This window comes from Myotis daubentonii, chromosome 2 (genome assembly GCF_963259705.1).
Source record: "Myotis daubentonii chromosome 2, mMyoDau2.1, whole genome shotgun sequence".
NCBI classification, from domain to species: Eukaryota; Metazoa; Chordata; class Mammalia; order Chiroptera; family Vespertilionidae; genus Myotis; species Myotis daubentonii.
Window position 1 is genome coordinate 33,692,564 of NC_081841.1, and position 26,324 is coordinate 33,718,887.

The following is a 26,324-nucleotide window of genomic DNA, read 5'->3' on the forward strand; positions in this document are numbered from 1 at the left end:
GAGAAGAGTGAGGAAGATATTCTAGACACCTCAAGAAAAGAAGCACTTAACTTGCAAAAGAGTGTCAAGGAAGATTATTGGTTAAAATGTCTCTTAAAAATGGTTACTTTCAATACCAAATTATCTTCCATGACCATTTTAGTATCTACTTTCCATGTCTTCTAAGTGTTAGAGAATCACAAAGTGAGCCTCCACTATTTAATTAAACTAAGATTTCTCTTTGTTTTAGAGAGAGAGAAAGAGAGACTGAGAGAAGCGGGGAGAGGGAGAGAGAGAGAGAGAGAGAGAGAGAGAGAGAGAGAGAGAGAGAGAGAGAGAGAGAGAGAGAAAGAAAGTGAGGGAGAGGAGGAGAAGAAAGGAACGAAAAGGGATGGGAGAGATAGAGAGATATCTGTAGTTCCATTTATTTATGCATTCATTGGTAGCTTCTTGTATGTACCCTGATCAAACCCACAACCTTGATGTATCGGGATGATGCTTTAACCAAATGAGCTACCCAGCTGGGGCCAGGAATGCCCTTTTTAATCTTTTTCTTTTTTTCAGATTAGTACTGAAAATACTCTGCTTTTACCACTCTTACTTTCAGATGGTGGGAGCTCTGTAGGAGCCTAAGATAAAATAAAGTTAAAAAGGACGCCATGGATGGAAATGGGAAGTCACCGAGAGATTTTAAGCAGGAAAGTGGCATAGTCTGATTTGTTTTAGATAGATCAATTCTATGGCAAGGAATAGAATTGATTGAAAGAGGGAGAGACTGGAGACAAATAGAGGTGTGACAACTACTACAGTAAATCTAGTGGGAAATGATAATGGCCTAAACTTATCATAAGGGAAAGAGAAGACATAACAGATTTGGGAGACAGACTTTACGATCAGTTTTATGGGGGGAAAATAGATTCAGGGGAAGAAAAAGGAAAAAAATCATAATTTAGGCTCATTTTTACACAAAGAGGTATTAAATTGTTCAGCATCTTATTGATTGATTGATTGATTGATTGATTTGACACAGAGGAAGGAAAAGAGAAACATCAATTGGTTGTCTCCTGTATAAGCCCTGACCTGGGACTCAACCCTGCAACTGAGGCACCAACCCCACAACTGAGGCACCAACCCCACAACTGAGGCATATGCCCTGACTGGGAATTGAACATCGCAACCTGTAACCTTGTGGAATGACGCTCCAACCAACTGAGCCACCCAGCCAGGGTTCAACATAATTTTAAAGTAATTTATTATTCCACTACTGATTTGAAATGTGAGCAACTAATATTTGTTAACTTTTAGCATTCTGTTAAAAGACATAAACATACATATATACATCCATATAGATATGGATGTATTTACACATATGTGTATACCACTATGAAAACTCATCTAATTTTCACAACTTAGTAAGGTAGATATTATTTTCAGTCTACAAATTATTTATTCCAGGATCTCACAGTAAGTACTATAGTCATTCCTAATTTAATAAGAAATCATCATAGGATATTTAGACCATTATGCAAATATATACTTCAATTTTCAAAATAGATATATGTATTCAATTTAATGTACAGATACTTTACATATATCAAATACTATGTGGAGGACATAAAGGAATAAAAGCTACAGTTCTTGTCTTCATGTATTTTCAGTTATAAAAATATGACATACAGCTATGGAAAGTGAAATGAATCAAGCCATGGGATTAGAATCAAATGAATAGGAAAGACAATAATTATCAAAGAAGGGAACACTTTATTTGAACTGAAATCATTGGAGAAAAAAATCAGAGGAGGGGTTGGTCTTAAATTTAAAAGAGGAATTAAAAAAGATGAGAGAAGTCTAAGAGCTGCAATAACTATTGCACAATAAATACTCAATAACTGTTTACTGAATGAATGAATGGCTGGCCCTTAAAGGTAAGGATCAGAGCAATGAGTGCGTGAAATGTCTTAATGAACTAGCCTGCAGTTGTACCTATTTCATATAGTACCAAGATATATTTAGGTTGATTAGAATCTATTGAGGTCCTCAAATATAAAGGTAAAAATGTATACATATCGTGTCCTTAAACATATGCACAATAGCTCTTTTATTTCTCCCTCCCTTTGACCATCCCTGGCCAATCAATCACAAGCTTTGTTTTATAACTCCCAGACTTTCATTTCTTACTACTAGAAGAGCTCCCTGCCTCCAGTCCTCTGCAAAAGAAATTAATTCTCTATTCAGCTTTCAAGTGTTACTCATTACAAGTACACAATAAATATTCATTGATTGTAATTAGAGTTTTACAATATTTATTAATTATAGTATACTGTGTGTTAAGGACTGAAAATAACAAAACTGAACCAGAGAAGTAAGGCTTAACATGGATAGATGTTTGAATGGATGGATAGATGGATGGATGGATGGATGGATGGATGGATGGATGGATGCATGGATGGATGGATGGATTGATGGGTGGGTGGATGGATGGATGGATGGACGGATGGGTGGATGGATGGAAGAATGAATAAATGCCAGTATGATCTCAACCCTAGTTTTTAGCCTTTCAGTGTTTTTTCAGTACCTCCAGCAAGTAAGGTCTATAAATATTTTGAGTTGTCTCTTTTTATGTCCTTAAACTACTCATTTGTCATTCCTTGCCTTATAATTAATTCACAATACCAAACTGCTTATAGGTTCATGTACACCCTATTTCAACCTTTGCTTTCTGGTCTTCCTCCAAGCTGTGTTTTTTGTTTGTTTGTTTGTTTGTTTTTTAATAATTGTCTGTAGTATTATTTCTGTATTCCTCCACCCCCAAAACTTATTCAATTGTTTAGTTGCCTTTCTTCCTTTGGGATTTGATGTAAAGGCCTAGACTCTAATAAATCATTCTTGGCACTTTCCACCACTCCTAGATTTAAATGCATTGCCTTTCCTCTGAGTTCTGTTAAATTCTATGCATACATCTATCATATTCCATCTGTGTCTATCCCATTCTTCCCAAGGAGCATCCTAAAAGCAGGGATGATGTCTTACTCATCTTTAAATCCCCAGTTCTAGCATAGGGACTTTTTTAATGCACAGTTCTGTTAAATATATAATACAGTTTGTTAAAATGTTTGTTGATGAATAAATGAAGGAATAATTTGTTTAATTCAGAAATTAACAAATATCAAACACAGGAGACAATTCTTTCTATGTCAAAAGCTCAAGTTTTAGCACAGGAATCAAACTGTAAGCAAATAGTAATAATAAGAATAAGGAACAAATTAGCTTTTGTACAGGATATATTTTGAACAATAATGGTGTTTTAGATCAGCTACCAGTAACACAAAGGTAGAATAGAAAATGAAGAGGGAAAAAGAGGCCTAGAGTTTGAGGATAAGAGAAAATAAGAACATGGAGAAGATAAAGTATCTTCTGTAAAATGTTTTCATACATTGAATGCTTCTTTCATAATATTCCGTAATTAATCTCTGTTGTAAATTTTCAAAATCTCAGACATATGCCGAAGCAATTTTTTCACTGATACAGCTCCTAGGGCACTTGAAACGAAAGAGAAAATGAACAAATGGGACTACATCAAAATAAAAAGCTTCTGCACAGCAAAAGAAACCATCAACAAAACAAGAAGAAAACCCACTGTGTGGGAAAACATATTTGCCAATGTCATATCTGATAAGGGCCTAATCTCCAAAATTTATAGGGAACTCATACAACTTAACAAAAGGAAGATAAACAATCCAATAAAAAAATGGGCAAAGGACCTAAATAGACACCTTCCAAAAGAGGACATTCAGAAAGCCAAGAGACATATGAAAACATGCTCAAAGTCACTAATCATCCGAGAGATGCAAATCAAAACAACAATGAGGTACCATCTCACACCTGTCAGACTGGCTATCATCAACAAATCAACAAACGGCAAGTGCTGGAGAGGATGTGGAGAAAAAGGAACACTTGTGCACTGCTGGTGGGAATGCAGACTGGTGCAGCCACTATGGAAGACAGTATGGAGTTTCCTCAAAAAACTGAAAATGGAACTCCCATTTGACCCTGTGATCCCACTTCTAGGAATATATCCCAAGAAACCAGAAACACCAATCAGAAAGGATATATGCACCCCTATGTTCATAGCAGCACAATTCACCATAGCTAAGATCTGGAAACAGCCTAAGTGCCCATCAGTAGATGAATGGATTAGAAAACAGTGGTACATCTACACGATGGAATACTATGCTGCTCTAAAAAGGAAGGAACTCTTACCATTTGCAACGTCATGGATGGAACTGGAGAGCATTATGCTAAGTGAAATAGGCCAGTCAATGAAGGAAAAATACCACATGATCTCACTCATTCATGGATAATAGAGACCATTATAAACTTTTGAACAATAATAGATACAGAGGCAGAGCTGCCTCAAACAGATTGTCAAACTGCAGCAGGAAGGCCGGGGAGGATGGGTGCAGGAGGTAGGGGGGTAAGAGATCAACCAAAGGACTTGTATGCATGCATATAACCATAACCAATGGACATAAGACACCGGGGAATAGGGGAGGCTAGGGGACTGTCTAGGGCAGGGGGGGAAAATGGACACATATGGAATACCCTTTGTAATACTTTAGGCAATAAAAAATAAATAAATATAAATAAAAAAAATCAAAAAAAATCTCTGTTGTAAATTTTGATTTTAAAAGCAATTCATATCCCCTTGGATATTAAAAATAAATAATACAAATTTTCTAATTTCTGTTCATGATCAAGAATCCACTATTATAATGGCATTAAAGCACCTTAGCACGTTTAAGGTGTTTACTAGAAAAAATGCTTTATATAAAAACAAATGATAAAAACAAAGTCCTTCGTAGTGATTATTTCAAATCACTTTGGAATTGTGGAAATCCAAACAAAATGAACTTTGCTTTTCTGTAGCAATAAATTTAGCAATACTTTATTCCTCATTTCAGGTAATTAAATCTAAAATTCTTCTAAAGCATCTGCAGAACCTAACTTAGATTCAGAATAATTAATATGTTATACATAAGCAAAGGTGAAGGTGTTTCTAAATGCAGAACATCTATAATGCCTTTATAGATTTTCTGAAGTAGTATAAAATGGCTTTACTATTTAAAATTTTTTATGAGAAATGCTAATATTTTATAGTAAACTCAAAATAATAATCAATATACATATTTCACATGAATTTTATTTGAGAAGGTAAAATTAATAAATCATCTTTTGTTTGACTATACAACTACTTTAAAAGATATTTTTTTCCAGTCCCCTCCATCCCCCTTCCCTCTGATAGCTGTCAGACTGTTCCATGTATCTATGCCTCTGCTTGTATTTAAAATATATATTTTAGGTAATTGGTAGTTCTTAACTGATTTGCCACAGGCTCACATTTTTCAGTTAGAGATTTTTACAAATAAAAAATACTATGTCTTTTAATGTGGCATAGCATATGAACACTTATCTTACTTAATTTAATAGTTACCTAGTTGGCTAGTAAACTCTTGGGGAAACACTTATCCAAATGGGAAGACATTTCTACATATAAAAGATAATAGCATTATTTCGTTACATCTTTGCCCATAAATTAAATGAATTCCAGTACCAGTAAAAATACCTGGATTAATTATCTAAGAAATTTAAACATCCCTGAAAAGGTGACAATGAATCAAAAAAGTCTCCTTTTCCTTCTCTATTCCAGCATTATTGCTAAGGCATCATTTAAGCTATTGCATAATAACTCATTTTAAGCTGCTCAAATAGAAACATTAATTAAGGAACTGCTTCAATATCCAGATCTATATATTAGACTACTATGTCTAAATTTTGCCTCTGTGTCTTATGAGTAAGGAAGTATTACGGAGAAAAGCATCCAAAAAGATTCAGGTATTAGAAAGTAGGGATTTGGAAGAAGGGCGTTTGTGGGAGCCACTTAACACCAAATCAAGTGCTATTTCTCTTTTATTTTTCACTTTTAGTATTAGGGTTTAGCAAGCATTTCATTTCTTGACACTATAGCCTTTCTACTTTTCTATCAGGGTTTTTGATCGACATCCTTCCTCCTGGAGTGTAGCCAGAGTCTGTGATCTGCAGTTTGAGAACAGAAAGCTTCCTAAACCACTGTAACAATAAGCCTATGGGATATAAATTGGGGATGAGTCCTCGCTTAGAGCTTTCCACAAGGATGGTGAATTTTAGACCTCCAGAAATTAACAACTGTTATGGAATGTTCCCTTCCCCCCCCAAATGAAAAACAAATAATGCAAATGTCTTGAATGGTCAGAAATATAGTGCCCTAGAATATATTCCTGAAATCCTTTTCATTATGTCACATTCTAAATTTTCAAAACAGGCTTATACATTTAATAACTAATAGATACATTATACAATAATTAACATCTTTAAAATGCATACACTTATCCCATCCGATTTTTATAATCTGTGCAGTGAGTTGGGCAGACATTACTAATGAGTGTAGCTACCTTAAAGATTAAAAGCTAAGGCACAAAGAGAAAAATGACTTGCCTAAGGGCATAGAATAATATGAAATGGGGTTGGGATTACCAAGGTCTTCTGATACCTTGTTTAATTTTTTTCTGAAAGAATTTATTAAATTCAGACAATTAATAGTTTCAGGTTACTTCTCACTGATGCTTATTCATAGCTTAACTTGGAGGAGTCAGTTTTGAATGTTTTAAAGCCTGCATTAACCATCTCAGCATTAGAATTTAGAGGCATTCTCTCAGGTAAAAATGGTCAAATAAGGGACAAATACACAAAATTGAAATACCAAATATTGAGGATAATATGTGCATGCAAAATGTTTATTGTAACAGCGCTTAAAACTGTCAAGAGTGTAGACAAATTTAAGTATTCATTAGTAGAAAACAAATAAAATATGGAACGTCCAGCTTAATAAAATATGATTCAGTGTGATTTATGTGTAAAACATGTAAAAGAAGAAAAATGGCACAATATATTTTATATTTATAAATAGAATATACTCTATTTGTTCTCACATACATTATAAATAATGTAGTACATATCATGATTTTTATACATATGTATCATAGGATACAGATTATAACATACAGATTTCTAATATCCTACTTTTACATATTTATAATTAAATATAAAGAGGTATATATACATATTTATATAAATACATATTTATATCTATATCTAGCTCTGGAAAAATAGGTGCCAAATTGTCAACAATAATTACCTCTGGGGAGTGCCATTACAGGAGTATATGAGTATAGGCAGATAATTTTAGTTCCTGTTATACTTCTGCATTACTTGAGATTGCTGCAGTGAGCAAATGCTATCTTTAATATATTATAAAACATGTGAAGAGTCATTATGAGCTGACTATATAAATAGGATTAAGAAATGTTTAAATAAATATATTCTTTGAAAAACAGTCAAAATAAATCAGGGAAATAGTACTGTTTAATATGTAGCTATAGTACTCCCTGCTTCTGCACTTTCCACTAACTGGAATAGGAATATTGTAGCTGGAGAAGGTATCTAAGACAATGACATAGAAGCCAAAATTGTGGAAAACAAGCCACCTGACTGGTGTGGCTCAGTGGTTGAGTGTCGATCTGTGAAACAGGAGGCCATGGTTTGATTCCCTGTCAGGGCATATGCCTGGGTTTCGGGCAAAATCCCCAGTGTGGGGCATGCAGGAGGCAGCCAATCAATGATCTATCATCATTGATATTTCTGTGTCTCTTTCTCCCTTTCCGTTCCTATCTGAAATCTATATATATATATATATATATATATATATATATATATATATATATATATATATATATATATATATATATATGTATATATATATATATATTTTAAAGAGAGAGAACAAACAAGCCTGGGACTGAATAGCATGGAATGACCATATACCATATAAGCAATGAATGCTTGAACTACCATGTGAGTGAGAAACATTGTTTTTTCATGTTTAACCTTGTATTATTTTGACCTTTTACAGTAGGTAAACTTAATAAAAAATGTGATTTCACATGATATTCCAAGAACATGACCTATTCAGTCCTCATGGACAATATCTATCTATTGTAGAGTTAGAAGCAAAATGCTATCTTAGCCTGCTTTAGTAAATATTTTTTCCATTTCCCTACATTCCCTATCAACCTTATAACTGAAGTTTGCCTCTTTTTTTAACATATTTTTATTGATTTCAGAGAGGAAAGGAGAGGGAGAGAAAGATAGAAACATCAATGATGAGATAGAATCATTGATCAGCTGCCTTCTGCACTCCCCCTACTGGTAATCGAGCCCCCAACCCCAGCATGTGTCCTTGACTGGAATCAAATCCGGGATCCTTCAGTCCACAGACCGACACTCTATCCACTGAGCCAAACCAGCTAGGGCTGAAGTTTGCCTCCTAATGGAGTTTTCTATGGTGAAAGAACATGTACTGAAGAATAGAGTCGTCCAGTTATCATTAATAGTTACATTTATTCAAATACAATCATATATTGCTCTTCTTGGCTTACATTTCAGTTTGATGACCTTAGTATGAATCTACTACTGAAATGAGATTTCATGTTTGCTGTGGCAACAAAAATATGAACTTAGAATTCTGAGGATGGGGCTGGACTAGGGCAAATTCATACGGTAATACCACATTCTGAGGCCTCTTGACTGAAAACTCCTAGTGGCATTAGCTAAGCACTCTTCATTTAACACATTTACATTGTGAAGAACAAGAATGATGCCAAAATGTAAATACTGAGCTAAATGGGTTTATATTAAAATTGAATGGCATCCTTATGTTCTTAACTGTTAAAAATCAAATAATGTGGCTTAAGAGATTAATATAGTTAAAGTCTAATAAAATGTGATGAATTTATCAAAGAAAGGGCTTTTTCTTTTTGTTTGCTGTGTGTGTACTATTTTTTGTGGTGGCAGCATCTGTGTGTTGGGGGGAGACTAGATCAAATAATGGTTATTAACAGAGCTCAGTTATCACCTCAGAAAGTAATATGCTTAAAATTATGTCTATGTTTTATAAATAATATAAGCTTTTATTTTTATACCATGTTATGATACTTTGCCACAATAAAGACATATCTATCTATTGCCTTTTTCTCAGTGATGAAACTTATAAAATTATTTTGATTCTATTTTAGCAAAAAACATGTTTTACTGACCTAGACACATTTCTCCTATGAGCACTGAAAGGTGGCTGTCACCATATAACCCTAGAATGTTTTATATACTCAGTTCTTTTTACTTTTTAATCATTTCATATTCTTAATCCATCAATCTAACTTCCTTCAGATGGGAATTTAAATGATTGGCTGTTCAGGTACCAAAGCAATCCTTTAAAAATATAAATATTTATACAGAAAACAGACTGATGGTTGCCAGAAGGGATGGGAGTTGGGGGACTGGTTGAAAGAGGTGAAGGAATTGAGAAGTACAGATTGGTAGTTACAAAATAGTCATGGGATGTAAAGTGCAGCATAGAAAATATAGTCATTAATATTGCAATATGGTGTTAGGTGGGTACTGAAAATATCGGGGGGAACACTTTGTAAAGTATATGGTTATTTCACAACTATGTTGTACACCTAAAACTAATACAAAATAATATTACATGTAAACTTCAATTGAAAAAGTAAAAATGAAACAAGGAAATATAAAATTAAAATATACATATTTATAACTAAGTCAGGTGTGCCCAAAGTCTGATTTATAAGATGGAGGGTTGGGGGGGTGGGATAAGGGAAGAGCTGGTCTCAATAATTCTCATGCACACACACACAGAAGCCTGAGCTATGATTACAACCTCTTCTCTCTGCTTACTTACCCAGAACCTACATTATGCAAACCTGACAACACATGTTTCCTATCTGGTCAGTTTGATAAAGACGTACCATGTCAGTGGTGTTTAGCTTGTGATGTGGCGATTGTTTCAGCACTGACTGTCGGTGACCTGTGTGTCAGCTGATGCGGTTACCAGAAATTAGCATGCAGCCTCCTAAAATGCCAGACACATGGACCCTTTCCGCAGAGAGATATAATAGGACCCACATGATAGCTCCATTAAACAATGAAACATGTGACATTAACTGAAAACAGGAACACATCAGCAAATATGCCTGAGGAAGTTTATGGTATTTAACTCCTAAACATTAATTTTATTGTGGCGTATGAGGAATTAATTAACTGAGAGTTTCCTTTTTTATTGAAAGCGGAAATACTGTTCAGAAAAGCGATGAAGAGTAAATACAACATATTTTAAGTTTATTAAGCTTGGCTCATCGACTTCTATTTATTTAAGCTAATCTCATAAGGCAATTAAATATTTCAATCAGTAACTTTATGTGGCCATTTTATTTAGCATATTTCTGAAACATTAATCAATGTGTTAGAATGCAGAATGAGTATGTGAATACATTTCTAGTTTCCTACAGCCAAAACAATGATTCCATACATTTTTTAATCACATGATCTTTTCAAACTTGAGCTCTGATAGACAAATGGAAAATGACAATAGAAAAGATTAAAAGTTAGTGATTATAATGAAGATAGTCCAGGTTAAGGTTATATCTACATGACATAAGTGTTTCCATCAGCACTGTAATACTTTTCTCTAAACAATTAAGTTTTCCTAGTTAGAGGAAGCTTCATGCAGGTGTGGTAGAATGAATGTGATCCCAGATAGGATATAAAATGCAATTAATTGCTGGGTGGGGTTTTAGAAAGGAATCTTATTTTTTTTTAAATAGGATCTGTGTTTTCCCAGCATTATACTCAGTATTTATCATTTACAAATAATTTAATAAGAGGCACAGTGGTAGACCCTGTTTCATATATAATCCTATTTAATCTTTAATGATTTAGTAGAATGGGTGTTATGAATCCATTTTGCAGATGAGGGAGCTGATGCTCAGTAACTTGTACAAGGATAAGCAAAGTAGAAGAATAAGGTAAAACGATTCCAAATCCATGATGTCCTTAGACTCTTTCGCCACCCAAAGTGTACTTGAACCAAGTCATTTGAAGGCCCACTTATTTTAAAATTCAGAATCGGAACCTTGGTGTTTAGATTTTTCAAGTTTATTTCAGGACTGTAATGATTGTTTTCTGATTAAAATGAGCTAGTGCCCATAAATATAATTTAAAACTGGGATTTTTTTCTTATATTGTTTAATGATGTACAGCTATATTCCACACTATTTTTTTCTGATTCTACCATTATATTTCTTAAAGGGAAAATATCCTTTGTCCAACAAAAAGCGTATTATTTTCAGAAACAGATGTTAGTGAAATGTATGATGGTTAAGTCGCCCGACCTGTAATTTTGTTTTATTACGTCCCTGTTGAGAACATATTAGCTTTTTTTCGTAAGATTCCATAAGTTTTCATTTTATTTATTTTATCAGGTCACAGTCTAAACAGGAAAATTTATCATCAATACTTTCTATGGATTGATAAAAAACATTTGAGTTTTTGATACCAACAAATGGTATACATTTACTTGGAACTCCAATCAAGATGGAATAGGCAGTCTCTTTCATTGACACTATTAATATCACTCGAAACAACTGAAATCAGAGAAGTCACATGTGGTTGACAATTATGAGAGGAATAAAACTGAAGGCCCACTGAAGAGAGGAGATGTTAGATTGCCTTGTCTCCCTACCGCTACTCCTTGCCACAGTGTGACTAGGTAGGAAGTAGTTTGCACTACTTACTGCTTCCACCCACCTCCTCAATCAAACCGACTCACCCTGCCAGGGTGTCAACAAGCGGTGCCACTTTCTTTTGCTATTGGCTTCTTAGTTTTAGAGTTTGGCATGATGCTCATTTCAAGGTTGCCCCCAACTATGGAGATTTTATTCTATTTTATCAGAAGTGGTATCGTTTTACAACTTCAAGCACTCCGGGTATGAGTAGCAAATGGTTAATACACTCACAATTGTAGGAAAGGAAAAATTTCTGCCTGCCACGTTACAGTCTCACTGAACAAATTTAGTATGCCAACTCTGTCAAACGGGAGTGAGGCTGAGGTGTTCTTGACCTTTTCCAAGCCTACAGTTATGCTATTGTTCATACTCAATGTGGTTTTCTCTTCAGCACAATAATTGCTAATGGGACTTTTTTTCTATAGTTGCTTAAAAATTTTCTTTTTGGAAAACAGAACTAGTCTATATGTATATATTGCAGGCGCAGTCTGAGGCAACTGATGACTTTTAAAAGTGTCTTTTTTCATTTTAGTAGCCAAGGTTACCAAAACTATATTGCAACATTTCCTTAATGTGAATAGTAGTTCCTTAGGAAAATGGAAAGAAAACAAAATCTTTATGATTAAAATCTCAGAATTTAGTGTAGCAATAGAACTGAACATTCTATTTTTAGAATTTAAATTATTCCTAGAATTTAAACATTTAAAATGTAAATAGAGCCCCAAATTATTTATTTTTAAAAGTTGGTGTTTCTTGATGAATCGATCTACAAAGAAAGAATGATGTGGCAAATAATATTAAATGAATAAATTAAAAATCCAGAGTGAGAACATTATCTTAAAAAATAGGAAACCAAAGTAAAAAAAAAGAAAAGAAAAAGGAAAAAGATGTGAAAACACAGTGTAAAACCCACAAAACCATAGAAGTGAATTTTTATAGTCCTGAATTCAGTTCACTTTTTATTTAGACTTCAAGTTACAATTACTCATCATAAATTACTTTGTATATTTGAAAAATTATATTTCATTTTTTCAATATTACATATTGAAAGGTTTAAAGACTAGACATAAATGCTAAATATGAAAATTCAAAACATCATTTAACAGGAAACTTAGATATGATTTCTATTAATGGTGGCTAGAGTTTTGCAAATGTAATAAATACTGAAGCATAACAAGATGCTAATGGGACATATTAACATATAACATATTTATTTATTAACATATAAATGAACCAAAATCTATTGTTATTTATAAAATGATATTCTGCATAAATATCTAAAGTGATATTATTTCACTAATTGTTTTCATTGGTGTTCTGCTTTAATCAGTGAAAAATATTTCAATAAGCTTGCTTTCCCTATAATCTTTCTAGGCATAGTAACGATGTTTTAGAAGGTATTTAGCTTATTAATTTAGCCACTTTTTGGAACTTACTATTTTTATTTAACACATTATAGTTGACATTTTGGTGATGTAAATTTTTAAAAAATGAAGTATTTGATTGTTTCTAAAACTAACAATGTAACAATGTGCAATTTTGGTTCTGGTAAAAAAAAACGTCAAAATAACAGGCATGTAAAGTTAATAAGCAATATAAACCATTATCTTGGTAACTCATCACTTAGAGCAAAAATGCCCTTGTAGTGTTTTTAAGAGAGCTCATTCATTATTCATACAATCATTCAATAAAGAGTTGAATGTTATAATAAAAGTTTAGATACAACAATAAATAAGATAATATAAGCACCTGCTCTCATAGAGCTTTTAATTAAAGGAAAGAGAAGATACAGGGTGGGAAAAAGTAGGTGTACCGTTGTGAGTATGTGAGTTTATTATTGTATTTTTATTTATTGATTTATATTGCATTATTAGTACAATATAATCATACATAAACATATTTTCTCACGCCTGTAGATCCAAGATCCAAAGGAACCAGACAAAAGAGATCTAACAGGCAAGCTCTCCCTGTTCTGAGTTAAAAGGGGTTTAGAACATCAAGGAGAGTGAACACTCAAAATGCCAGTCCAGAGTTAAGAAAGAAGTTTGGTCTGGGAACTAAAAGAAGACTAGGAAAAAATTAAGCTGTAAACTTAGGGTGGAGACAGATAATGGAAGGCCAACTACAACTAATTCACATTAGAAAACGTGGGTTTATCTTTAAAAAAACAAAAACAATGGAAAGTTATTGGAAAGCATATTCCTATCTTACCTATGTAAAAATAAATGAAACCTGAAAATTATAGTATTCATATTTTATGAATACACTGGAAATAGAAGTTATGAGACTTAATTCTAAAGAGTAAATATTGTCTGCAGAAGCACAGAAATAATCTGAGCTCTTTTACATACCAACATGAATCCTTTTCAATACCTTCTATGTGTTTCCCCTTTAAAATAAATATGCTATATGGGTGATCTCATTTCTTGGTGTGGCAGAAATGTTAAATTGCCTAATTTAATGCTATACCCTCCACCCACTCCCAAATGAGAAAACTCAATGGTACTTACTACATCCAGCCTTGTAGCTGAAGCCGGGAGGCAGGAGGAATCCTTGCTGGGCAGCTGCAGCCAGTGTCCGTTGATCAGGAGGGAATACGGGAATCATTAATGGCGGCAGTTGACCTTGAACCTGCTGAACATGATAAAGAGGATCAAAGAGAAGAAGTTTGCTGCTCCATGTATCTACCCTTCTTAATTTGTGATAAAAGAAAATCATTTATTCAATTCAATATACTGGCATACAAGCTTGTTAGAACACTGGGCTTGAAGTCTTGCTTTGGCACTACCTTAGGAAAATCAAAATATACAATAATTGAAAGGTGTTATCAAGTTCATTTTCTGACCTGATGAGTAATTTCCCTATATGATAGCCTTGAGAGTGATGAATGAAGCATGCATCACTACTTTCACACAACAAGCCTCTTTTCATTGCATTAATATAATGGTTAAAAAAAATCCCTTAGGTTGAACTAAAATCTCCTCATGTAAATCCTGCCTCTTAGGAATAATTCTACTTTCTAAAATAAAACCAATCAAACCAGTATAATTTTATATGTGAGCAGCTCTTCATTACTTGAAGGTAATTCTCATGTTGACACATAGTATTGAAAATTTATGATTTTTAAATAAAATAGCTGGAAGAAATCTTAGAGAGTAAGACTTTCCCCTTTCTTTATAGAAGAGGTTACTGGATCCAAAAGACAACTTAATTGTCCATGGCCATTGAAACTAGGTCTAGAATCCAATCCCTTGAATTCTGCTCAATACATACTTTGCTCTTCATCTATCATTTCTCAAGCTTTAAACCACTCTGCGAATGACATAGCCTCTGCTCTGGTTGCCTTCTTTGGACTACGCCTTAATTAGCTGGTATAACTCTTGGAATATGGATTTCACATCAGTAAATGAATAACACAGCACAATGGAACAACTATCTTCTTTGAACTGAACAAGAATTTCCAGACCTAATGCTGTCATTTCTGCAGCTATGCCACATTAGTGACTAATGTAGAGGTGGTCATTAACTAAAGTACCTAGGATATGCTTTCCAAATATTTAAGCAAGATCTCCCTGGTGAACATGATTATTGTTCAGTGTTTGTCACTGAATATGTGAATGAGAATTTAGAATCATGCTGAAAATCACACACCTGACACTTTATTTTTACTTACTGCTCCACATTAATTCAGTTACTTGGAAAATATTTGATAAACACATACTCTGCAGAAGAAAAATGAACTAGGCAGTAGAGATACAATGGTGAACAATAAACCAAGGTCCTATGCCCATGGAGCTTACATTGCAGTGGGAAGGATAGTAAAAAGTAAAGCAACTATACCGCAAAGTTACAAGTTCATCCATTCACTAATCCTAACAGCAACTCTGAGATATCTCAGACTTGTTTTCCTTTCTTCCGTAGCACTGCACATTCTTAGGGCAGTTATGATTCCTATAGTTCTCATCATTTGTCACAATAAAAGTCTACCCTCAGTTTCACCTTCATCTTTCACAATAAACCTCTAAGCTCTTTCTGAGATTTTGATTGGTGAGTGTCCCTTTGGGGTTGAGAGTGTGAGAGAGAGAGGGGGGAAGGGCGGGAGGAAGTGAGGGAGAGAATGGGAGAGTGGGAGAGATGAGAGAGATATGAGCACTATAAGAATGAGACATCTGTTTTTAGCAATGACTCCAAATTTGAAATTACTTCTTCTAGCCAATAGAATTTTAAACCCGCCACTGTCATACCTTTTTAGTAAAACTACAGCCAACAGTTTTTTGAATGTTCTGGAGAAGAGATAAACTTTATGTAGAAATCAATGAAAAATAATTGACTAAAGACTCAAAAAATTAGAGCCTGCAGATTGAGCAAGAATGTAGGAATAAGTGGCCTAAAACAAGGGATAGATATTGGAAGGCAAAACAGTATGGGGGCCAGTTCAGTGTCAGCAGAGAATGCTGACCAGAATAACACGCAGAGACAAACAAGAAACCAGCCACATTGGTTAGGGATTATCACCAGCAACTCTATATCCTTTATATTTTATTGTTTCTAAGTTATATTTTATATACTATTTCTCTTTCTTTCTAAGACAATGTTGGTTATATGATAAATCATAAATTTAAAAAGAGAATTTTAGAGGGAAGAAGAAAGAAACTTAAAATGAAACATGCACACATTTGAGAAAAATAATTACTACAGAATTGCAGAAAGAATAGTTTTTTCTCTTAGTGCAGTAGTTCTCAAACTTGAATGTATATGAGTATCACCAGGCAAGCTCTGAAAAATCCTCAGTGCTCAGACTGCTTTCCAGACCAATTAAGTCTGAATCAGGGGTGAGACCCAGCCATCAGCATTTTTTCATGTTCCCCTGATGACTTCAATGTGCATCCACACTTGAGAAGCGCTGTCTTAAAGAATGCTTTCAGTCACTGTCAACACATTTTTTTGTTTTCTTCATCTTTGCCTTGAGTTACAAAGCACCTTCACATACATGATTAGTTAAAAGGGAGACTCTGCCTGACTTTTATAGGTGCTGGTGCCCACAGGATAGACCCGATATTAAGCTATATTCCTCACAGAATTCCTTCTGAGTGAATCTTGTATCTGTATTTTACATGCCCTTCTTGTAAAAACAACAACAACAACAAAAGAAAGAAACTTGGATGGTTTAGAAAGTAATGACCAAATCCCTCAGCCGGGTACTCAAGTTTCTTCACAATCCGTCCTCTGTCTACCTTCCTAGGCATTTCTGCTGCCCTCCTTCAGATATGCGGTCCTCTTGCCTCAATGGATCATGAAGAGTTCCTTGCATATTCGGTGTTTTTCCATGCTTGAATGGATTCAAAAGTATTTTCTTCTCTGTTTCGAGTGATTTCTCTTTTCCTTTTCTTCTTGGCAAAATTCTACTTATTTTTTTTTAAAGGTTTTTGAGATCTACATAATGTCTTTGCCTGTGAAGCACTTCTTTCTTATGGTGCCAATTTCCAGGCAGAGAGAACTGTTACTTCTTTTAACCTCATAAAGCTAATGTAATACTTACTGTATTGAATAATGGTTACTCACATAACCTGAGTTTCCCTTATGACCTATGAGCTTAAAAAGGAAAGAGGTTGTAACTTTATTATTATACCTTCAGAGCTCAGAACAAGAGGTAAACTATTTGTGCATTGATAATTCATAAATAAAGAAGAAGAATGAATTATATAGTCCTATCTTTCTCATTATATCTTCATGAGCCAACTCCAAATGTTCAAAAAAGGCCTGTGGACAAAAATGTTATTTAATGACCACAAAGGATTTCAATTTCATCAAGAAGAATAACGTGCCAACTATTTGTGCTCCCATTCTTGTTATAGCAAAATGATCTTATACATTATGATATGTCCATGACTCTTGGAATTACCCATGCATAAATAAATAAAAAAGTTATCCAGAAATATTAGAAATGTATTACATACTTCTGTAATCCTGCCTATTATGGTCTAGTAACATGATGTTTTAATTATTATAGCTTTACAGTGTGTTTTAATAAAAGTACTTCAGCATTACTATTTTCATTTTCAAATGTAACTTGGCTTTTATGACATTTATTTTTCCACAGTAATTTTAGAATATGAAATTTCTATTTGCATTCATTAACCTTATGGTTTGATGGCCAACAGCAGATTATATCTTTCAATTTATTTAAATCTTTTCTTGCTTCATATAATTCTTATAGTTTTCTAGGTAATTTTATTTTTAAGATTTAAAAAATATCTTATTTATATTTTAAATGGATTGTGCTATTGTTTAACTGGTTATTGTGTATACATAAGCCTATCTGTGTAGTACAGTTTTTATCAGATAATTCATTTATAGTCCAACTAGTGGCCCAGTGCACGAATTCGTGCACATTGAAAGGAAATTAATTATAAAAATATTTTAATATCACTATTTGCCCTTTCTCTACAATAGAAGTGTCAACCAAATTCATGATCGACAATGGCAGATCGAAACACATGTGTATGATTGGTGCTGCCAGCGAGAGCTTTATATATGTCGCACATGAATGAGTCAACTTAGCCTTTTATATATAGAGAATAAACTTGCTTAATTAGACCTGATTTCTGATGTAGCTAAACTTTTTCCAGCTCAGTGAAGCACCCCAACTTCTCTTTCAGGTAATTGTAAGCAACACAGCAGTAAATATCAACACAAAGCAGATTATTATTGTAGATCACACAGGGAGAACAAAGGGTAAAATATTTAACAGCAGCAGTGTTTGACTATATTCTGCACAGTGAGGAAACCTGAAGTCATTTTCAAGGTCCACCATTTCATACTTCTTTTCAGTCAGGTCAAGTTTCTAAATTTTCTACATCTCTGTTTTACAGCTAATGGAAAGGAAATAGGATTCTGAGTCTCCTATCTACCTATTCCAGGACTTCTGTGAGGATCAAATGAGATGAGGCATGGGGAAAACACTTCACAGACATTTGGTTAAAGTATGAAATGTTTGCACCTGGCTATAAAGCAAGTCCTGTTCCTGGGCTGAAGAAACTCCAAGGAGGCTAGTCACTAGGGATAGGAAGCTGGGCGTTGCTATGTGACATCATTACCTGGCACACACAGTGACCATTTCTGGGCTGGGCTGTGGGCCACATTTTTCACCATGGGGTCTCAGAAGTGTTGGCTGTGCTTTGGTGGGCTGTTACTCCAGGAAGGTGGCGAGGCCTGTGTCCCACTTGGGGGAAGCTGAGTGTTGCTTTGTGGGCAATAAGTCCACAGTGCCATTTCTCTGTGTGCATCACAGCAGCTCCTGTGTTAAGCATCTGTCCCTGGTGGTCAGTGTGCATCATAGCAACTGGATGGACAGTCGGACACTTAGCATATTAGCCATATATATATTATATTGTTTCTTTCAGCTAACAATGTTAGTATTTGAAAGAACAAACTGATGAACAAAATTGGTCCAGAGACATGGAAGCATGGAACAGACTGTCAGATCTCAGTGGGAAAGGGAGAGGGGGTGTGAGAAGAGATTCACCAAAGAACTCATATGCATAGCCATGGACACATATAATAGAGAGGTGAAGGCCTGTGGTGGGGCGGGAGTTAGGTGGAGGGGGGTGCAAAGGGGAGAAAACTGGGAATATCTCTAATAATCTCAATAATAACAAATAAAATAAAATAATTCTAGGGCTTTTAAAAATGTGTGTATTCTCAACTTTGACCTTATTATAATTATTGAAATAATTTTTCCTTAGCATTATAATTTGTTTTAATATATACAATTTCCAAAATCCGCATATGTGGAATAACAGAATTTTAAGGCTGAGAAAGGTCCTAGATATTATCTAGCACAACACCTTCATTGTACTAATAAGAACATAAGACTTAGTTTGGCCATATAAATTGTTTAAGAACCCACACTTAGGTAGGAGCAAAGTGAACACTGAATCCACATCATCTGACTCTCAATCTAGTCTCTTTCACATAATAGAGAATGTAGAAGGGAGAGGAGTAGGGCGGAAGGACCTACGAATGACACAAGGAATAATAACAGAAAATAAGCCTAATTCCATAGTCCCAATGATGGTTTTCTTTAGCATATCATAGAACAGATTATAGAGCATCGCAGTAATATTGAAAATAAAGTATGTAGTAAATATAATCCAAAATGTGTGGTTAAATTCCTATGTAACTGAAACATAATCCACATATGCAACCAGAAACATGTAAAAATACAGTTAATCTCATAATCTGTAGATTTTGTATTTGAAAATTTGCCTTCTCATTAAAATTTACTTGTACTCCCATAAAACGTATTGTATCAGTGCTTTTCAGTCACTCACAGACTTGCGCAAAGTAGCAAGAAATCTTGTTGGCAATTTCACTGTTTAAAATGCATAAAAAAGGGACATCTTTAATACTTTCAACAAAACAGATAAATTAAAAAAATAAAGTTGGAATTCAACCTTGAAAAAAATGAATAAAATGCATTAAGAATAATTTTTCTTTTGGCTATTCTGATTTCGGTATTTTTTGCTACCTTATATTCCAAACAGCTGATTTGATTCTTGGCTTCATCTATTGTACTGTTGATTCCCTGTAAATTATTATTCATTTCAGTTAGTGTATCCCTCATTTTTAAAAAATGCATTTATTGATTTTTAGACAGAGAGAAAGGGAGAGGGATAGAGGGAGAAAGACTGATGTAAGAAACATTGATCAGTTGCTTCCACACGCACCCCAACAGGGGATTGAATCAGCCACCTGGGCATATGCCCTGACCAGAAATCGAACCAATGATCTATTGGTGCACAAGACAACACAAAATCCACCACACCACACTGGCCAGGTAGTCTATCCTCCATTTTTACTGGGCCTTTTCTATGCTCTCTCAATAAGTTAATTTAGCATCCTTATAAACAGTATTTTGAACTCTGCATCTAGGTTGCTATCTCCATTTTGTTTAATTCTTTTTATGGAGTTTTGTTCTGTTCTTTCATTTGGGTCATGTTTCTTTGTTTCCTCACTTTGGCAGCCTCTCTGTGTTTGTTTTTATATTTAGGTAGAGATGCTACCTCTCCCAGGCTTGGTAGAATGGCCTAATGTAGTAAGTGTCCTGTAGCGTCCAGTCGCACAGCCTCTCTAATCACTCAAGCTGGACATTCAAGGTATGTGTGGGTTGTGTGCACCCTCTTCTTATAGTTGAGTCTTGATGGCTGTTGGCATGTCCATCGGAAGGATTTACCTCCAGGACAATCAGCTGCAAGGACTGGCTGTGACCACTGACCACCAAATTCTGACCACTATGGAGGATCAGCTGTGCAGGGGCTGTCCCTGCAGAGGAGGACTTACGTCAGCGGGGCTCTGGTGCCTGCTGCATCAGCCCCTTGAATGTCTCACTTGTGAAGGTGGTCGGGTGGTGGTGCTTCAACAGGGTGAACCTATCTACTGGGTGTGTTGGGTCTGGGGCCTCCTGGAGTATGTATAGGCCAAGGTCAGCCACTGCCTGTTTTCTCCACAGGGCCACCCAGCATGAGCTACAAAGTGATCTGTAGATGGCTGCTACTTGTGCTGGGCTTGGAGGTACCCAGGTGGAGGCCAAGCTGTGAACCATGGCTGGCTGCTGATAATGCTGGGCCTGGAGCCACTTAGTGAGAAGTATGGAGCACACTAAGACCAGATGCTGCTTGTATGAAAAATTTTAGGAAAATCTGAAGCATGAGCCAAGACAGGCAATTTGTATGGAAAGCCACTGGAAACAGCAACTTATTTGAAAAAATAATGACAGAAAATATCCCTAACTTGGTAAAGGAAATAGACATAAAATTCCAGGTATTGCAGAGAGTCCCAAACAAGATGAACCCAAAAAGGCCCACACCAAGACACATCATAATTAAAATACAAAAGATTAAAGACAAAAGAAAATTTTTAAAGCAGCAAGAGAAGAGCAGTTAATTACCTATAAGGGAACTCCCACAAGACTGTCAGCTGATTTCTCAGAAACTTTGCAGGTCAGAGGGAATTGGCAAGAAATATTCAGTGTGATGAAAAGCAAGGACCTACAACTAAGATTGCAAAGCTATAATTTAGAATTGAAAGACAGATAAAGAATTTCCAAGACAAGAAAAGGCTAAAGGCCCTGACCGGTTTGGCTCAGTGGATAGAGCATTGGCCTGTGGACTGAAGGGTTCCAGGTTCAATTCCAGTCAAGGGCATGTGCCTTGGTTGTGGGCACATCCCCAGTGGGAGGTGTGCAGGAGGCAGCTGATCGACCTTTCTCTCTCATCATGTTTCTATCTCTCTATCCCTCTCCCTTCCTCTCTGTAGAAAATCAATAAAATATATTATTTTTAAAAAGAAAAAGCTAAAGGAGTTCATCACCACCAAACCAATATTATGTGAAAAGTTAAAGGGTCGTCTTTAAGATGAAGATAAAAAAGATGAACAATAAAATGGCAATAAATGCATATCTATCAACAAGTGAATCTAAAACAAAATAAATGAACATGTAGCATAGAAACAGACTCATAGATACAGAAAAAGTTTTGATGGTTTCCAGATGGGAGGAATTTTGGGAGGAATTGGTAAAAAAGGTGAAGAGATTAAGAAGTACAAATTGGTTGTTACAGAATAGTCACAGGATGCAAAGTACAGCATAGGGAATATAGTCAATAATAGTCTAATATCTAGGTATGGTGTCAGGAGATTGCAAGATTTATAAGGATGATCACTTAAGTTATGTAATGTCTAATCACTGGGGTTTACACCTGAAACTAATATATTAATGTATGTCAACTGTAACAAGATAAAAAATGCATTTAGAGTCAATAATAAAAATGAAGTGTCTTTAAACAGAAACATAAATAAAATAAGGTTATGTTTTGATCAGTTGGTGAAAATGATGTGACCAAAGGCTCTCAGGAACTTAACTCTGTATATCTCTCCCAGGGGCAACTGTTTAGTATTCACCAACTCATTGTTCATGGCAACTTTAGAGAAAATAGTGCGAATAATGAGCAGCAACTGTATTATTTCTACATCTTAATTAATGTTCAGGTCACTGCTGCCAAAATTAGCCATCTTTGGGAGAAAAGGACACATTACATCAAAACAGTATAATGTTTCTGGATAAATTCTAAAACTACTTTAGTTATAGAGTTAGATATTCACTGTTACACTAGAGGCCTGGTGCATGAAAATTCATGCACTAGAGGGGGTCCCTCAGCCTGGCCAGCTCCCTCTCACAGTCCAGGAGCCCTCAGAGGCGGGAGGTGACCCAGAGATAAGGGCAAGGTGACACCCCCAACAACACCTCTGCTGCTGCCACTGCTGGCAGCGCAAGCCTTGGCTGGTCCTGGTTACCTGAGCCTCAGGTGGCCCTGGGCAGCTGGGCAGCAGACATGCAAGGCTTGCCTGCTCCCCGGGTGTCAGCTGAAGAGCCGATATCTGAGGCTTGTTTGTGCCTCGGGCCGGCCCTGGGCGGCTGGGGGGCTGAGGGTGGGTCCAGCCATACCATGCACCTGCCACTCCCCCCAGCGGGGCTGAAAGGACGGGGGAATCCAGTGGGGCTGAGGGACTGGTCACCGCCATCTTTTGAGATGTAGTGACAGTAAATTTGCATAATCCCTCTTTATTAGATAGGATAGTTGCCAGTTTTGAATATTTCCAAATCTTTTTCACTATTAACTTCATTTCCTTTCACTTAATGAATGAAATTCTATCTAAGCTCCAACTTAAGTTTTAAAATGTGTGACATTTATAATTACATTTCAGTAAAGTACTTTTGTCACAAAATGTTAGTCTTTTTGTTAGGGGGCATGTTATTGACAAGTTAGAATAACACATTAAAATTCAAGAGGCTACTTCCTATAATGTTTCAACTTTAAGATAAAATGTTATGTTTTACCACTTTTTATAATTCTACCACATAAATACTGCATGTAGATTTGTCCTCTAAAATCTTAAGAATCCAACACAAGCCAAACACATTTCATACTTGTAAAAAAACAAATAAAAGTTATTAATTATTCATAGTTAAATTTTTATATTTTATGTAAATTCTCTATTTCAAAACCCTTAAATAGATGTTTGAGATTATTAATTTACCTTTCAATTGCATGGGTCTGGTTATTTATTTATTCAATCAATATTTTAATTAAGCAGAAGTGTACTTTTTTTGGTAACTAGGGATACAAAGATGAAGTCACATACAATGCCTGCTCTCTAGGAGCTAATGCTGGTGCTGGTGCAGCAAATGGACAGTCACACTGCTGTTAATTCAACAAAATAGACTTGTATAACACACTATGGAACACAGACAAGGGACTCCTAACATAGCCAGGCAGGCCTCATGGAGACAGGTATAGCAGGTGTAGAGATGGATAGATAAGTAGGAGTTAGCCAGGCAAAGAGATGGGAGTATGAGAAAAGGATTCTAAGAGGAGAAGGCCTAAGAAAAATCATCATGTGAAGGGAACACCACCAATAATCTAGAATGACAGAAAATGTAAGCGGGAACCAGTGGTGAGAAAGTCTTCCTGAATCAGTGTGAGTATCAGCATGAGAAACTTGAGATTCCCCCTTATAGGCTCTGGGGAACCACTGGAGGATTTAAAGTGGCTTACGCAGACTACTCTGAGTACCTGGAGAAAAATGTGAGAGGCCAAGCATAGAGATGAGGTAGGAGGTTAATACAGTTAACTAGGCAATAGATTATGAGAGCTTAATCAGTAATAGAAGGGTTTACACATAAGAAGAAAAAGCCAAAAAATATTTAGGGTAAATATGTGGAACACTGATGAGGGGGGAGGCTATATATGTGAGGGTATATGAGATACCTCTGTACATATATATATAAATACTAGAGGCCCGGTGCATGACATTTGTGCATGGGGGGAGGGGCCTCAGCCCGGCCTGTACCCTTTCGCAACCAGGGACCCCTTGGGGGATGTCTGACTGCCGGTTTCAGGCCTAAACTGGCAGTCAGACATCCCTCTCACAATCCAGGACCGCTGGCTCCTAACCGCTCGCCTGCCTGCCTGCCTTATCACCCCTAACCCCTCTGCCTGCCTGACTGATCGCCCCTAACACCTCTGCCTGCCTGATAATCCCGAACCACTCGCCTGCCTGCCTGATCACCCCTAACTGATCACCTGACTGCCTCATCACCCCTAACCACCTCTGCCTGCCTGCCTCATCACCCCTAACCACTCACCTGCCTCTCTGGTTGCCCCTAAGCACTTTGCCTGCTTGCCTGATAAACCCTAACTGCTCGCCTGCATGCCTGATCGCCTCTAACCACTTCTGCCTCAGCCCCCACCACTGCTGTTTTGTCTGGAAGGTCATCCAGATGGTCATTGGCTGTCTGGTCTAATTAGCATATTACACTTTTATTATTATAGAAGATAGCCAGGGGTGGGCAAAAGTAGGTTTACATTTGAAATGCAAGTAAATAATACAAATATGAGAATAAACTCTTTCAAATACTCATAACTATAACCCTAATTTTGCCCACTCTTGTATATATAAATATTTTAACATAAGTATACGTTGAAAACTTGGAGATAAAGAATGGGACAGACTCAAAGATAACTCTCAGGTACCTAGTTTATGTAATTACTAGTGACCCAGTGCACAGATTCATGCACATTGAAAGGAAATTAATTAGAAGGTGGCCGGTGGGGCGGGACTGGGCTAGATGGCCCAGACATGCCTTGAGCCAACCTCCTGTGGTCCCTCCCCAGCATCTGCAGAGTGAATGTGGTCCCTCCATCAGGTGCCTCGGCCTGGCCTGTGGGTATTGGGCCATAACCGGCTCTCTGACATCCCTTGTGGGGTCCTGGAGTACGAGAGGACACTCTACAAAGTTGCTGTCATACAGGGTGTGGAACACAAATGCAAGTGTGCAGTAAACCAGATTCAGGGCTGACAGTGCCCCGGCAACAACATAACCCATGGCCGAAGGTGGAGTCACACAGTCCCACGAGGAATTGGGCTCCCTCCTCCCTGGTTTCAGGGTGTGTCACCCGAGAACTGCCGCTGCCAAGTCATTGCAGCTCGGCAGCTCCTGCATTGAGCGTCTGCCCCCTGGTGGTCAGTGCGCATCATAGAGACTGGTCAGATGGTGGGACGGACACTTAGCATATTAGCCTTTTATATATATAGATTTATACAAGTATAAAAGAAAAACAAAGCATAGAGAGGTAGAAATAGCTGTCATGGAAAGATAATGAATTTGTTTTGCGATATGATGTATATGAGGTGCCTAAATAATATTCCATTGGACTTATGTTACTAGCAGATGGACCCTCCAGCCTGAAGAGATTTTTAGAGGGCATGGTTTGGGGAGTCATTCATTGATGACTGTGAAGTCGATAATCTAGAGAGGATCTGAATGAGACAGCTCAAAATCATCTGGGTTACAGTAATAATTGAACAAAGTGCAGAGAAAGAATCTATGAAGAGCAAAGTAAGATACAAATAAAGAAAGTCATGATTATAGTGTCAATTAAAACCAACAAAGGGATTTCAATATTGAAGTAGTGACTAATAGTAAAAAATGTAGCAGAAAGAGTAATTCAGATAAAAATAATCTTGTGAAATTGTTAATTATAAGATAGTTAT

General features: G+C 36.1%; 1 protein-coding gene across 5 annotated transcripts in view; it reads right to left on the bottom strand.

Annotated features, from left to right (window-relative positions):
• SOX5 (SRY-box transcription factor 5) overlaps positions 1–26,324 on the bottom strand; it is a 980,574-nt gene that overhangs the window by 121,287 nt on the left and 832,963 nt on the right. For 3 of the 5 annotated variants that reach the window (XM_059682385.1, XM_059682383.1, XM_059682386.1), the window contains one exon: positions 14,222–14,345. In XM_059682385.1, coding sequence (XP_059538368.1) covers positions 14,222–14,345 — 124 coding nt within the window. The remainder of the gene's footprint in view (positions 1–14,221; positions 14,346–26,324) is intronic. The other 2 variants (XM_059682384.1, XM_059682387.1) reach the window with 1 other exon arrangement.